Raw genomic sequence first — 17,163 nt, 5'->3', positions numbered from 1 at the left:
TGTGTTTATATACGTGCTGCACGCTTTACTCGCTGCTGCTGAGGCTCGCTTGCGCCTGTGCGCGCTGCGCTACCAAAGAGGTCGTCGAACTTGGTCGCGCGCGCGAGCCCGAGTAAACATCGCGATCGTACACACCGACACACACATATTTATACATTGTTAAACGAAGAAAAAAAAAGAATCATAAATTAAAAGAGCAAAGCAAAGTTTTAAGTATTGAAAAAAAGAATTTAAGAAAAGTAATATGGCTCTTGCTGCTCCGAACCTGGCTGCAGTTGTTGCACACACATGAGACACACACACACACATAGAGTTCATATTATAGAAGCGAGTCTCGCGACTTTCGAACCCTTTTCTAATTGGCCATTGCCCTTTGTAGGTATACACATGCACACACAAGTACCGAGTACTGCAGTTCAAGACTCGGCCTCGAGCTTATAGTAGCAGTAGTGGTAGTAATAGTAGTAGTAGTGTTACAAAAGTGTAGTGCATACACAACCCCGTAATTACGGTAATATGCGTATATGTACGAATGTGTGTATATGTACGAATCATGTATACATGTATGTACGAACGATCATACACGTATCGTACATGTAGTAGTCGAGAGTTTGCTGGCACATTAAAAAAATGCTCCAAGTTCGTATGCGTTCATATAAAAAATTTCAACGCCACTAACAGTTCCGGATTATAAGCTGGCGCAATAAGTACAAAATATTACGATCCGGTGATCGTGTTTGTTGGCCATTGTAAATTATGCATTCATCGGCCGGCCGGTCTGTACCACCACTGCCGAGGATAATAGTTTCATAAGTTGTACAATAAAGAAGACGCGTCTCGCAGCAACCTAGGCACAAGGACGTTCTTCTCTGCGGTCTAGCCGTGCGTCGTGCGCAGTATTTTGAAAATCTCACCGCGTGCGCCAGGCTCGCAGCATGCTGTGTGGCGAGAACGGAGCTGCATACAGATATAGGCGGTATACCGCTATCCGCGCGCGAGTTTATGCGTTTTATATACGTATATAAACGATCGACGCCGCAGAGCTTCACGCGCGCATTACTTTACATATTGTATATCTGTATAAAGCATGGAAAATCCAAACGAAATGCATCAGCAGCGGCGGCGCGGTGGCGTCGACGTCGATCATCGTCGATATATATATAAAGAAAGAAGAATCGAAAGCGCACGCCAAGTGCGCGTGTGGGGCAAATATTTCCAAAGACTCGTATGCACCACTACCAGCAAGACTGTATAGGAGGAATGCGCCGTTTCGTTTCGCCGGCCGGCGTCATCGACAGCACAGCAGATACAGCTCATATATATACGCAAAGGAAAGAAACGCGCGCGTATATTTTATACATATGCAAGCTCATATACATCGTGGCTCGCGCGCACATACATATGTATGGGTGCAGTCGCACAGGTCAAGAATCGCCGTTATTATCGCGCGCAAGTGCACCGCTACTACTACTATAACTTTGCAAAATTCAGCTGTAGGCAGCTCGAGGCAGGGGCTATAAAACTGCCATTGAATTAACGAGAATTTTTCATTCGCGTATTATGCCGCAGCGATTTTCGTATGCGCGTGATTTTACATACATCGCGCGTGCACTTGGTAGGAGGCGCACGTCGTGTGGTTGCGTCGTTACTTCCTCTTTCCGATGATCTATACATGTGCGCCGCGCATACACACATCGCGCAGTACCGATCACGATCGATCCATGTGGCCCGGTTTACCAGAAAGAAGACTCGTTGCGATATGCGCGGCCCGCTATGTGCTAAAAAGTCTCATCTAACTTAACCCGCCGGCGAATTTCGTCAGCCGGCTCGTTCGCAAACGCGCTTCTTCGTCTTCTCCTTTATTTTTTTCCCTCTTCTTCATCTGCTTCTCTCGAAAAAAAGTACGCACCAGCAGACATCGCGAGCATATCGAGCCTATAATGTGTACGTGTGGCCATGTCTGTATGTGTGTATGCTGCCGCGGCGCAGTTGTTGCTTATGTGCATGTGCATTAAATGTATGCTGTATACGTGTGCGTGTGCATCGTGCACACCACCACGGAGAGTGTGTTAAACGTCCTTGAATGCATAAAAAGAGATCTTCGGTGTATAAAAGCATAGTCTTATTCCACTCTTCTTTCCTCCCGGTGTACGTGCGAGCTGTCCTGCCTCGGTGTGTGTATGTGTATCTTTATGTGTGTGTGTGTGTGTCTGTAAGAGGGCAAAGCACTCTTATATATATGTTCTTCTTCTCCTTAGGCTGTTGCTGCTGCTGCTGCTGCTGCTATACAGCAACAGCCCCCTGATGTTGTACCCATACACAACACAAACACACACATACACGCATATAAGCCGGGAGAGAAGAAGTCACTAGCCTTAACGCCAAGTTCAATATCCAAAGCGAAGGTCGCTCTTTTATATATATACATATTATCCTTGTGTATAACCATTGTGCGTGCGCGCAGATATAAATACGCAGTCGCGCCGACCGAGCCGAGTCATCGACTCTCTCGGCTTTTTCGGCCTCTCTCGATTCGATCGAATATCTTTTTGCGGCACCAATAGTAGACGCAATTCGACGCCTATGATATCGAGCTACAACAGTACAGCTATCACGCACCCTCCACGCACATAATTCGCAGGACGTTATGGACATATACATATGTATGGAGAGGGGAGCACGCACGTGAGTGCGACACACATATTACACGCACATTCTCTCTGTATTTATAAATACAAGCTGTATATGTATTTATAATGTATCGTGCGTAGTAGCAGCAGCTTGCGAAAGATAACGAGGCAGTGCTGGGCGACTCCGCGTTTTCATTGGCGCGTGTCGCGAGCGAGCGAGCGATCGCTCAAGCGCACGAATGTGCGTGTGTTAATTAATAACTGATAAGCGCGACAACTGACGCGCTCGTGTATGCTACCTGTATACCTATATAAGCCTTAGGTGTGTGTGCGTGTCCGTGTTTATACGTGCACACACGTACACATATACATACGGCATAAATCGTATTGTACTCTGCGTGACATTGACATCGAACTCTCTCGCGATCGCGTTGCGTTGCTCCGCCGCTACGACTTATTGCGGAAATATTTTTTTTTCATCCAAGGCCATTAATAATCGCCAGGCCGTGATCGAGAAAAAAAAAGAAAGAGAGCGAGCGAGAGAGAAAGAAAAGAAGTCAAATAAACAATGAACGAGTTGTTGCGCATTTTAACAAGAACAAAGCTTAAAATGTATATGTACGCATATATACGTATAATACAGAGTAGCTTCGGCAGCGGCAGCAGCAGATCGAGCGAGAGAAGGAAAAAATAAAGGAGGGTAAGAGACCAGCCGGTTCTTTAACCTGGAGGTGATGCCGGGCCTGCGTATATATAAACACACGTAAACACAATTCTTATATATACATGCACGTGTGTGTATGTGTGTGCTCGTAATTGTGAACCTTGAAGGGAGGGAGCCAAGCACACAGGACTCGCAGAGATCGCAGGGCATATTATATACCTGCAGCAGCAGCAGCAGCAGCACGCGTCCTTGAAAAAAGAAACGCCAACGAGCTGCTGCTGCTCCGTGGCAGCGCAAGAAGGATTGACGTCGATAATCGCGTACTGATTTTTTATTCTCATTCGCGGATATTATACACACACGTATACGTGTGCACGCTCCAAACAGGCGCGCAGTTTTGCTCCATTATGCCGCGCGTACTTCGCAACGAGACGACGTTGTGCGCCTCGTCGTGTATATAATAATGCAGCAGCCCTGCAGCAGCAACAAGGCACATTACAGGCACCGCGCGTACGCACATACACGCCTAAAAAGAATTCGCGCCGCCACATATTATATACGATCGTATATGTAAGTAGTACATATATACAGCAGCTAAATGGGAAAAATTTGCTGCGATCGTATTATATGTATAGCGCACACTCGCTCGACTCGTGTGCACTCGAATTACTTGAAGCTCGCGCGCGCGCGACACGATTCTATTATTTGTCGCGAATATCGCTGATTATTGCGTTATACTGTACGTGTGCCGGCATGCCGACGTTTACACAGCGCACAATATATATATACGATGATGATATATAAGTATCTATCGTGTGTATCAGTGAGCACGACGACGACGACAACGACTCCGACTCTCTCTCTCGTGCGCTTTGGTCGGCTTTTTTTTCAAGAGTTCGCTGAACCTCGAGAGCATAAGCGAGCGCACATAGTAGAGGAGTCGACGGGCGCGCAGCGCAGCATATAATGTATATAGGTATAGAGCTGTATACACAGCGTTAGAGAGTGATCCTAATACACGATCATCACGATCGCGAACGAACGAACGAAAAAGGAGAGGCCCTCCCCCGATTTTCGCTCATCTCGCTTCTATATCTATATCAGCGTCATATATATAAGAGCAGCCAACAGCGTAGATATCCAAGATCTGTATCGACTGCGATGTTTTTTTCCCTTTCTTTCTTTCGCGATCCGTGTATGTCTTTCTCCTCGATCGCGTAATTGTTCAATTCGGGTCAGTCGTTGTTTAGCTCGAGCGAGCATGTTGGATGTTGCTGTACGTTGCTGTTGCTGTTGTTGCTGTCGCATCGCTCGTCGCGGCCAACGAACGCCGTCTCCGCTGGTTATCGCCGATTCCATAAAACTTCCATCTGTATATAATTTTACAATGATCCAGCATGTTATATTTACGTAAAATGTAGCTCGATTTTTATATATCTGGCAAAAACATCCAATTTGGCTGTATATCAGCTCGACATTATATACTTCTATTGTACACGCATTTGCTGTGGCTCCACTCGTGCTGTGCGTGTGCTGTATAATATAGTATAGATCGTCGTTGTCGCATTGTTTGTTTGGTGGCCGATCGCTAGAAAAAGGAGCTATAGATCGGCGCTGAGCACGCAAGTGCGCAGTTTATTTAAAAGTCATGAGACAGCTGTGCTCGCGAGCTGCTGTTGCTGCTGCGCAAAAACCGGCCGGCATCTCGAGCTCTGCTGTTACTCCCACCGCTTGCGCTCGCTCGCGCACACGCCAGGAGAGAGAAGCTCGAGGAACGAGAGAAAGCCAAGCTCGCTCCGCTGTATATAACAACTTGCTGCTGCTGCTGCCGAGCTCCCCACCTTCTGTGTATATCTTTCTCTTCGCCAAGGCAGGAGCTCGACTCCGATCCGCAGCAGCAGCTTCGCGATTCTCTGTGTGCTATATATGCTACGTGTACCTATATATCGGCTGCATACAGCGATTGCGACTCGATGAAGAAAGAGAGAGAGAGAGAAAGAGAAAAAGAGCTAAGTTTGCAAAGAGAGCGGCTGTGACGTGTAAATCAGCTGGTAAGCGTGAGAGTATGCAGAAAACACCACACAGCTGATTACAGGACGACCATACGGAGATGGCGATTCTCGCCCGTGCATATACTTTTGGCCATATGTGCCGAGTCTCCAAACATACATACGTGCCTTTTTTCTCAATAATTGAATTAAAGCTCTCCGAACCAACGCACAATTGCCGTGTGTACTTGTATCGCCACCGTTCCGATTCGCGATCTTCCTTCTTTTTCTGTTATCGCGTTGTTGTTGTTTTTTTCTCTCTTTCTTTTTTTTGCGCGCTACGTTACGTTACGCTAGCCAGGGCGCGAAAGCGAGAAAGCGAATCGCTGCGCACGAGAACACGCAAAGCTGCGCCTGCTGCGAGAGCGCAACACTTGTCGAATGTATATATCCTACTACGGTTCTATATACTTGCTGCGATCGTAAAGTGTATGTGTGTGTAAGAGCGCAGCGCAGCGACGGTGCTGGAGAGAAAGTGTGCGTAATACTTCTATTACTCCGGCTCTCGAGCCGCCGTCGCCGCCGCTACAGCGTAGCTTTTATCCTTTCTTATCGATTTCGGATCCGAAATTGGCGCAAGAATATAGGTATACACATCAGTCGAATCGAGCCGCCCCACTGCCGATCGGCATCGACTTTCCCTTGCCATTCTATAAATATATATGTTGTGCTATTACCCAATGATCAGCGCCGATCGCAGGCGCTTTTAATGTCATCGTTGCGGCCGGAAAAAGTAGCGAAAAAAAAGCAAAGCAAAAAAAGGAACGGAAAGAAAAATTTGTCTCTCGAAAATTGACGACCTTGACACTTCTCTACTGCGCGAGAGAGGCGGGGGAGCATCGTATGTTATACATACATTTTCATTCGTTACCGTTACAATGAGGATATAATACGCGTATATGTATATATGACAGCCAGCTTGACTCTCTGTATACATATCAGTATATTTATGTATGCCGTACGCAGCGACATCCTAGGGTTTTTAAAACGATTTACCGCTGGCAGACGTCTAGAAATTCCAACGGTAATGTATATTAATACAATTTGTACATCTATACGTGTATTATTACGCACGATGACTCTTGCCTTTATTTTTTTTTCCCTCCTCCTCTTTCTCTCTTTCTACCTCTACCTCTCTCTAGCTCTTACTACTTTTTTTTGCAACGGAGCAGTAAATTGCGTAGCATTCGCAGCAGCAGCAGCTCTCGGCAAGCATAATTGCAAGATATACACCGCTTTTTTTCCACTCTTTCTCTCGCTAGCTAGAATAGAGATCTTTTTTAACGTTATTCGGCTCGTCGGGCGCGCGCAACTGTCATAATTCTATTTTAGAAATTGTATTCTTTGCGCGAATAGCAGACCCACACACACACACGCATACGCATACGCATAAAATACACGCAGCGCAGCGACAATACATCGCACAGATCGGAGAGCCGAGAAGCGATGAAAAAGAGAGAGAAAAAATAAATAAATAAAGAGCCTCGAGGTCTCTCGCCTTTTTTTGCCATCGAATGCGTGTGTGTGTGTGTGTGTGTGTGTATACGTATGCTCGTGTGCTGGCCGAGCTCGAACCTTCGATAAATATACGACGACGAACGAGGCGCAGTAGCTGCAGCAGCAGCAGCAGCAGCAGCATCGACCTTTATATAAAAGCCTGCATGCGCGCGAAAGAAAAAAATTAGCGCGCGCGCAGGCGGGCGGACGAGCGAACCGAACGCACTATTGTTTCACACTGCACACAGCAGCAGCAGCAGAGTATAGGTATAATGTAGCAATGACAATTTTTATGGCGTGTATATGTATCGTGCGTATGAGTAAGCGCGAGGATAAAACACTTAGCTCTAATTACCCGACTCTAATAATCTTCTGTTGTTGTTGTTGATGATGATGATGATGATGATGATGATGATTTTCGTCGTAGCAGTTTCGTTGTCATTGTTGTTATGTGTTTTTTTGTGTGCCTCTCTCTCTCGCGCGCGAGCTTGCATGTTTATAAATAACAGCAAAAGTTTCGGCAATTCGTCATTTTGTTTTATTTGTTTTTTTCATTCTTTCTTTTCCTTATTATTTTTTTTGCTCTCTTCTTCGTTTCGTTTCGCTGCTGTTTAAACAACTACACATACGTACAAGACGAGCTCGGCGATTTAGCAATGCGGCGAGCGAGCAAGCGAGCGACGATGACGGAAAAGCTTCGTCGCTGCTCAAGCTGTGTTACCAGATATGCATAATATTCACGCTGGCGAGCAGACTCGTACGTAGAAACATTGGAAAACCTTGAAACATCGTCGAGCCGGCGGCGGCGGCAGCGGCAGCGGCGCGGCTACTATATGCCCGTGTCTGTGCCTATGTGTGTGTGTGTATACGGCTCGTTAAGTAATCTCAGTGCCATTTTATAAAAGCTCGTTACGCTCGTATATGCATATGTAAAGCCCACATGTGCGCATTCAGTATATAAATGCATGTACAATTCATAAAACGATAAAACGTCTCTTCGATTCTTTTTTTTTTTCGTAAATTTTAAATTCTCGAGGAGCCGAGGCCCGGGACTGAGCTTGGCAGTCGCTAAAGACGATCGACAAAAAGCCGCAAGTGCATAAACATCTGCAGCTGCAAGTACATTTTAGCAGGTTACATTATATACGAGAAAGAGAGAAAAAGATTGCGCGAGAGGGGAGAAAAAGAGAAACAAGCAAAGTTCAGGTGCAAAGTTCGCTTGAATAATCAGATGTATTCGGTCGCTGCGTCGGACTCGTCGAAGAGGAAATAGAGAACCGACGACGACGAGCAGCGGCGCAATAATATACAGTAAGACCGCAGAAAACGGGGGTCGTAAATCATCGCACGGCTCGAGTATCGAGAGTAAGTAACAGCGGTGGCATTATACCAGGCTTCGGAGTCGACAGTCGTGAGCACCGAGATGAGGCGTTTATTATCGATACGCGGATGTATCACCTGTCGAAATATTTCTTCTCATTCTTTCTTTTTTCTCTTTATTGCTCGCGCGCCAATAATAAGAGAAACAAAAACATGTCATTATTCGATTGCTCCACTGTTTATATTATACATGTATAAAATATCGTATTGGTGCTATGTACACACTCGACACACACAAGCACACAATGACGAGAGAGTGAGAGAGAGAGAGAGAGAGAGAGAGACATCGAGTGCGCGTGATAAAGAGACGTTGAAAATAAAGACGTTATCGCCTCTCCGTCGTCTCCTCCTCCTCCTCCTCCTTCTCCTCTACACACTCTATATAGACGGCCGCAGCAGAGAGCTCGTAACTCTCTGCAGCTTAAGTGTGTGTGTGTGTGTGTAGTTGCCGATATTGCGTAATGAGTATTACGTATCGTAATGCACCGGCCGGTCGAGGGATTCTCCACTGCCGCTTCGCCTATATAATCGGCTCTCTCTCTCTCTTTCTCGCGAGCGCGGAAAATACTCGACGTTATTATTGTTACATATAGCACGTATTTAGACGATGTTCATAAGCGAGCTTATAAACCACGCGCCAGAGAGCTTGACAAAAACTCCATAATATAAGCTGCCGCGCATGCATATTGTGTGTGTCGTATAATATGCGCGCGTCAAGCTCGTCGAATGACGTCAAATTTTTCAACTTTTTTTGCTTCTTTTCTCTCTTTTTTTCCATAATGTCCCGATACATGCGCGCTTTGAGCGCGCGCACGACGTTGATACGTCATAAAAAAAAGGGGCATGCCAACAGCAGCAACGACGAGTGTGTTGGTGTGCGAGCTTAGCTTAGCTTTATAGATATAATAACGCGTAGGTTGTGTGTGCAATTTTTTTTCCTTCTCTCGAGTGCGAGTGAGCGAGCGAGCGAGGCAAATGGCGAATAGAACAAAGAAATCGTAACAATGACTCTTCCTTCTTACGATAGATATATATCGTATACGATGTACGATGCATGCGCGACGCGCGTGTGTGTGTGTGTGTGTGTGTGTGTGTAGACGTATCGAAATTTTTCACGGTCACATTGTGGCGTGAAGCGAACGAGTATATAAGCACCGCATATATAGCAGTAGCAGCAGCAGTAGCAGCAAGTGAAACGAGACAATTTATCGAATCTCGAGCATGTGAGTTATACATCACGCAGGCTGAAAGGCGCAGTAGATATTCTGCCAAACGACAATTCTATACGCAGCAGCAGCTCGATCCGTGCATGCATATAATATATTTGCCAATAAAGAGACACACGATGAAGCGCAAAGTGCACAGCGTCGACGCGCGTGGCTATATTATATTACGCTCGCTGCAGCTCCTATAAATATAGGATAGTGCGTTAACGTATATGTAGTGTGAAGAAAAAAATAACACGGCTAGACATTATCTCGCGTACGGACGCACCTATCCAAGCTGCGTATACTGCACTATAATAGCCCGAGTCCAGTTTGCCATTATTATGGTTGCGCAATTTAGACAGATATTATAGGTTTTTTTTTCTATTTGCGCCGCTAAGCTGCTCATAACGCGTTCGCGATCGCCGTGTCGCGATGCTGCGCACGGACACCAAACACACGCGGATGAACAGTTATGCAATAACCATTTGTTGACAAATATAGCCATGCTAAGTTATCTCCCTCTTTGACGTATCCAAAGTGTAAACATGGCCGCACTGCAGCAGGATCCCTGCGCGCACGCTATATACCGGGACGTGCGATCATCCAAGCGGCATGATCGGAACAGTTCGCGGCTTGTGCGCGGTAATAGCACCGGGAAGGGGGAAGAGATTATATTAGCGCGACTGCAACTGCAGTCACGTGTACATACACGCGGTACACAGAGAAAATCATCTACACGCACACACACACACACGAGTAAAATCAGCGGGTATATATGTGTGTGTGTGTGCCGCTCGTGCACACGCAATATATATAAAACTCGGTACCTCCCGCGCGCGTGCACGAGAGAGAGCTTATATAGCAGCTCGAGCACGATTTATATTGTACGCGCGGTGCCGCTCGCTGCTGCATGTGCTAGGTATATAGCACACACGCTCATCCACGGCCAAGGACACATTTGCAAAACCCGCTACACACACACACACACACACAAACACACTCATACACACGAGTGCGAGCTCCGATAATTAGCCGCGTTTTAACAATGAATATGTAGCAGAGCCGCAATTGACGATCAACGCAATTTTGCGACTCTCAAGACGACAACGATGTACGACGTATACGATCGTCCGTCTGTGTGTCTGTGTGTGCAATCGCGGCCGCCAAGTGTCGTTCTGTCTATTATATAGTCCGGCCGGCGACCACGCAAGGCCACGTAAAATTTCGACGCCTTTCCATACTGCAGGCACGGAATGATTTATCAGAAGGAAGTCTGTGGGCCGATCAGCTGACGCATTATTTTATACATCTTATACAGCTGCAAGATTGCCATTGCGATCATCTGCAGCACGCGTCTTGAGCTGCATCATCGCGTCGCACATCTTTCATCGGCGTCGCTTCTCTCTTTTCCTCTCGATGCTCAAGAGCCTCGAGTCACCGCGAATGCGCAGTGCAATCGACGCCTTTATAAACATGCAGTAGCGGCTAAAGAGAGCGGCGGTCGCTCGTCGATGCAATATATATGCACGTCGCGAGCGTCTATATGGATTACGTAACAATTCGTACATCTACGTACACACTTATGCACACGGACGTACACGAGTATGAGCCTGGCACACTGCTGCAGTCGAGAGTCGAGCTACTGTATGTATATTAGCAGCGAGCGGTGTAGTGCACACAACGACACTCGTGCAGCTTTACAAAATTACGTAACCTTCGCTCGAGTCCGTCTTCGTGCGCGCGCGTGTGTAAAAAATGATTGTTATATATAATAATACACGTATTCTATGCATTGTGTGTGCAGCAGCCGCAGCGCCACTCGAGTAGGGGATCGGTTTCGAGATATAAACTTTTAAAAATGTCTGCTCTATCTTTGCACTTACACACATGGATATATACGATCGCAAGCTGCGGTCTATATATCGCGCGTACTTATAAAAGCTCACGTGTGTGTGTGTGTGTGTGTGTGTGTGTGTGTGTGTGTGTGTATGCCGGGTTCTAACGAATTTATTGGCAAGAGTTTCCACTCGTTCGTTTATATAGTCACACTCAGACGCATACACACACGTACGTACGGACATGGACACAAAGTCGCGCTCGCATGCGGCGCGGCCTTGATCTTCCTCGGGCTAACTATATATCGGGCCGCTCGCTCGCGCTTGCTCGCGAGTGATTCGCCCACGCTCGTGTGCAGGCCAGACTGCTGCTGCCACTGCTACCGCACGACGCCGTTGCCGCTATTCTCTCACCCTCGAAGCTGCCAACCACCGATCGATCGATACAGCCTGCAGCTGCCGCTGCTCTTGCTTTTCTTTTCTTCCTTGTTTTTTTTTTTTTTTTTGTTTCAATTTGTAACGAGATTATTTGTGTAATTTGTCGATACGCTCGCTATAAATATGACACTCGAGTTATGAAAATAATTAATCTGCACAGCTCGCGCTATGTCGTCGTTCGATCATTCGGAGCGCGGCCGCAAAAAAAGTCGATGAAGCGTTCGTAGAGAGCTTGTTTATTTGCGCGAGCGGCATACGAGTGTGTGTGTGTGTGTACGTATAAGAGTGCTGCTCTCAGAGAAAGTGACTGACGTGATTCATTCATTTATAAAACACTGTGTACTGTTTTATATACACACACAGTTAATCGACAGGTATACTTCCTGAAGTTATATATTTAAAAAAAAAAGGCCATTGTAATATCGTGTGTCGCAAGTTTATCGCAACCGCGTCGACCGGCGATCGGCCGACCGGCCGCCAATTGACATACATGCGTTTATGATATTCGCGTGCATTAAATACTTTCGAAAAAGCTTTTTCGCGTACGGCACAGAGACTGCATCCAAGTATGGCCAAGTGAGCATTACTGTTCACGCACGCATCGTTTACTTTATCCACCTCGTCGTTATACTTTTTTCTTTTTTTCTGTGTGTTTTTTTTATTGCCTCGCGAGTCGCATTTTAAGTGTGCAAATCTCGCGTCCGAGATACATAGCGGTGTACGGAGCGCGAAGTTACTGCCGCAAGTGGGGCGATCGGGGGAAGGAAAAGGAGGGAATAAAAAAAGAGAAAAAAATTAACGACGTCGCAGAGAAGAAAAGAAAATGCACTCGGGCGCGCGCGCGGCTTCTTCTACTTCTAGTTCTCTCTCTCTCTCTCACTCTCAATGTGCGATCGCGCTTCCGCGTTGAAAAATAATGAAAATGCTAGTCTTAGCACAAATACACATACGGACGTTCGCAGACATGTATACGAGCGCGAGTAAGCGCATATCGGAGTCATATACATGTACACACGAACACACACATACACACACATGCACGAATATATATATGCGAGAGTGGATATTCGCGTTAGCAAAGCGAGCCGCGCGTGCGGCTGCAGTCAGGGCCGCGGTGACCTTAGCCTATGCATGTGTATGTGTCGGTGCATATACACGTACGCAGTTCTCTAGCAGTTCTCTAGCGTATAAAACTAGCATTAGATATACACCTCCTTCCTCCTCTTTGCCCCACCTCTTTTTGCTAGCTAGCTCGCGCACTCGCTACACATATACACAGCTAGGCAGGCTTGCTTGCTTGCTTGTGCGCGCGCGCTCCCGAGTTGCAAAGTTGCAGCAGCAACGTCCTTCGCTTGGAACATTTGCTAAGAGCAGTAGCAGCAGCAGCAGCAGCTAGAGACGAGAGAGGGAAGGGGACGGTGCTACACGTGCCGTTGCAATTCGCGAGTTGCGATCTGACGTCATTTTATATAAGCTAGAATGAGCGGGCGCGCAAGCTCAAGGCAAAAATGCACGACGACGACGACGACGACGACGACGATGATTCCTTGTATTTTTCTTCTTTCCTTTAAGCAGGGCTCCTTGGATATGTACGTAAAATTTATAGCGATCGTTGTAGCCGCATGTCTGCGCGTGCACGCTATATTTTATATTATACATTCGCCATTCGGCAAAATTGGATGATTTTTTTTCCTACGGCAGCAATTTGTATACAATGGCAACGAATGTGTGTCCCGCCCGCGTTCGACACACAAAAAGCTCTCTCTCCGGGGGATATACATCGGGGCATCGGATCTGCGGCACACACGGTAGTGCATGTAGTGTACGCCTCGCGGAAATCGAGAGATAGAGAATCTCGACCTCGAACGAGCGAGCGAATAGTTTTCAAGCTCATCCTTTTGGCCGTGTATGTGTGTGCTATGTACGCTCGCTGATTTTAATTCTTGATTTGCGTGCATGCGGTGTACGCGTCCATAATATATAATGTACGCGCGTAAGTCTGTGCGCGACGCGCTACGTTATATACTAATACGTAATATTATTATTCGCCGTTTATCTAATATCAACACGGAAAATTACGCAAGTCTCGTTAGTTGCGCAATACGTTTTCTCTCTCTATATCACATGCACCTATATATTCTACCGTACGGTCATGTGTACATTTATGTGTTATATATTTTTTTAAAGTTCATGCGGTATTTTTGCTGCGCGTCGTCGTTGTGTGACCTTCGCTCCTTTTTCTTCGCTGTGGCATGACGAAGAAAAGTCTTTTGAAGAATTAGCCGTGTACAGTGGACGATAAGCCACACATACACAAACTCATGCATGTGCGTGTGCAGTGCGACTCCATGTTTATTACACGCAAGCGCCAGCGACTTTTCTCATCGACGCGACCACGACCGCGACTCAAGGGGGCCACTAAAATCACGATCTCGACCTTGAATTCTATACGACACGCAAAAAAACAGATAGTCGCGCTCGCTTTTTTTTTAACAAGAGCTTTTTATTTTTTCGACTGCTTCATTTTATTTTATTTTTTTTATTATTTACTACATGCACGCAGAGATTGGATAATGATCGCTGTTGCCAAATTTATCCAAGGCGCGCTTATATTTTACTTTCAATGATAATGGGCGCGCTCTGTATTATGTCTAGGTATATATAAGAGGTCTCTTGGAATGCAGAATATGTGAGAAGTAAAAAAAAGTGCTACGTACGACATCGTTGTCGGAGCTAGAGCCAGTGTTGTTGGCGCTCATGTAGTCCTCGTCGTTTTCAATTGATCGAATCTGCGAGAGAAAGAAAAAAAACAATTCATCAATCTCGCGCTCAGCAGCTATATAACACACATAATAATCCATTTGTTTGCTTGTTTGCTCATCGTATGGTTCGCTTGTTTGTCTTATTGTGTCGCCTCGAGCTGTCGGAAATCGCGACCACCTCGCGCGCACCGGCTGTGTTGTTCTTTTTCTTCTTCATTTTTTTTCGCACGCGGTAGCGCTATACTATTTTCTCTTTCTCTCTCTCTCTCTTTCTCCTTAATATCGTACGCGACGACCAAAATTGGAGTCGGGTCCACGGCATTATGTGGTCTGTTCAAAATTACTGCTGCGCTCTCGCGAAAGTTTATACGCGTCTCTATTATTAAAGCGAAAAAATGTTTTCGGCTTTGCCGGGCCCAGAAGTAGCAGCAAAAGCGGTTCGAGTCGCGCTTCTCGCGCACACACGAGCTTGCAAGCACAGATGCCGGTCAAAAAAAGCCCAAAGTCTGCGTGTATTATCGCGCTTGTGTGTATATATTTGCAAGTGTAACATGTATTTATATATACTATACGTCTATATCTGGTCCGTTCTCACAGCAGAGTAAGAAAGAAAGAGAGAGTGATGTGTGTGTGTGCGATGATCTATTTCGAGCCGAGGTGTGCGCAGGGCCGCGACAAGCTAAATTTAGCTCTCCTTTTTGCATATATTCACACAGCTCGCGCGTCTCTTTGTGTCCGTGTATATAAGCGTCGGAGCGTCGCGAACGAGGATGCACGAAAAATTACGTCACGATAAGTACACACGTAGGCGCGCGCGCGTATAACAGCTCGAGTGCGCTTCTGTGTATCGCTATATATCGCGCGCGTATAAGTTCGTTGTGTATATATACCGTGAGTCAGGAAGGCGGAAGTCATCGGGCCACTCGCGCGCGTTGCGCAAGTGTAGCGTGATAGATAGAGAGCTTTGAGAGGAGAAAAGCTCTCCACACTTACAATTACGAATAAGTTTGCATAAAAATGAACTTACCCTCTTTTTGCGCGGTCGCTCCTGATCGAGGTCCGGCACGATGCCCTCGTCGTAGGGGCTGTTGTTGGGACTGCTGGAGGAGGAGGACAGGCCGCCGCCCCGGTGTCTGCGATGGCTGCTGCTGCGGTGCACCACCGCGTACGGATGGTGCTGTCTGTGATAGAAGCGCCTCTGGTCGACGACCGGCACCTGGCCAGGCGACTGATGCGTCTGGCTGTGATGGTTGTTGTGGTGATGGTGCTGCTGTTGGTGCTGCAGCTGATGGTGATTATTGTGATGATTGTTCGGATGGGCGGCCGCCCAGGCGGCCGAGTGGCTGATCGGATCGTCGCTGAGGGGCGGGCTCGGGGTGGCGCTGCGCCAGGACGCGCTGCTGCTGCTCTGGCTGCTGTTGGTGCCGGGCGAGCCGATGGTCACACGGTTGCTCATGCCGTCGTCCCAGGATCCTGTGTTTATATGCACGGAGAGGGGTCAGTAGTACAACAGTGTTCAGTCACGGAGTGGGTCACGTCTAAATTCGCGCGCGGAATTTGTGGTGTTTACCGTAAGATTGTTGGCAGTGTATGGGCAGGGGATTCTTGGGCGGGGTAGACAGCGACATGAGGACCATAGCCGCCGAGCACTCGTCCATGTAGACGGTCTCCTGCGGCTCGGAACCGCCGCTGCTGGCCGTCATCGACAGGTTCATCGCGCCCGTCGTCGTTGCCGAGCTACCACCTCCGGTCGAAGTCTGCGTGGCCTGTACCGGTGCCACGGCGACCGGCGACTGTGCCTGCGTCGACGTTACGACGCTCGTCTGTCGATTATTGTTGTTGTGGTGCTGCTGCTGATGATGATTGTGGTTGTGGCTGCTATTGTTGTTGTTGTTGTTGGCCGAGTCGTTCCAGGCATTGTACGAGCGCTCGGAATCGTTGCTCGAACTTGGCCTTCGTTTTCGTGATCTGTAACATGGTCGAGATAAAGAAAAAAAAGGCACATTAGTGACGATTGCTCGAGGCGCCTCACGGCTCGTATAGACTAATTGCATTTTATATATACATTATCCGTTCTACTTTCACCACTAATAATAGCGAAACGAAAAGAGAGAAAAAAAAGGAGGAAAATAAAAACATCCTAATCGCAGCAAGTTAGTTGACTTGTCTATAATATACTCAACACCTGGTATATCTCTGCCGCTGCTGCTGCTACATATATACTGCAGCGCAGCTAGCTTATTGCTATATAGAGGCTCGCGTTGTACAGGCGATTAGCCAACAAATTACCTTCTCGGAAACGGCGCAACTTAACACGCTCGCGGCGCGGCTCGCGATCGCGCGAAAGACTTGTAAAAGCCGCTAAACCGTATTATATACACACATACATACACACACTCTTGTATATACCTGCCACAGTACAAATAGTTTCCGTGAAAATTAGCCATTAGTATCGTGCAGCATCTATATATTTTTCAGTGCATATTGTTCTCGTCCTGACTCGTGAAAATGCCCCGTCGTTGCAGCTGCTGCTGCTGCTTCAGGTATAGAGCCTCGGAAACAACGAAACACCACTCGACTCTCGCAAAAGTCCAACAAACATATACACGTACATATTTATGCAACCAGCAGCAGCAGCAGTTTAAGAGTATAGGAGCGAGTTACGAAAGCAATAGTGGAATCATCGGTGCGTGGGTTCCTC

At 47.0% G+C, this 17,163-nt stretch overlaps 1 protein-coding gene across 2 annotated transcripts in view; it reads right to left on the bottom strand.

Moving 5' to 3' along the window:
• Window positions 1-17,163, bottom strand: part of LOC106650130 (transcription factor mef2A-like) — a 65,977-nt gene that overhangs the window by 14,643 nt on the left and 34,171 nt on the right. For both annotated transcript variants that reach the window (XM_014367968.2, XM_014367969.2), the window contains exons 3-5: window positions 16,033-16,430; window positions 15,490-15,935; window positions 14,418-14,489 (exon numbers count right to left, since the gene is read on the bottom strand). In XM_014367968.2, coding sequence (XP_014223454.1) covers window positions 14,418-14,489; window positions 15,490-15,935; window positions 16,033-16,430 — 916 coding nt within the window. The remainder of the gene's footprint in view (window positions 1-14,417; window positions 14,490-15,489; window positions 15,936-16,032; window positions 16,431-17,163) is intronic.

This window comes from Trichogramma pretiosum, unplaced genomic scaffold, assembly GCF_000599845.2.
Source record: "Trichogramma pretiosum strain Unisexual culture from Peru unplaced genomic scaffold, Tpre_2.0 scaffold82, whole genome shotgun sequence".
NCBI lineage: Eukaryota > Metazoa > Arthropoda > Insecta > Hymenoptera > Trichogrammatidae > Trichogramma > Trichogramma pretiosum.
Note: the sequence above shows the minus strand (reverse complement) of the source record. Positions and strands in the feature narration are given on the sequence as shown.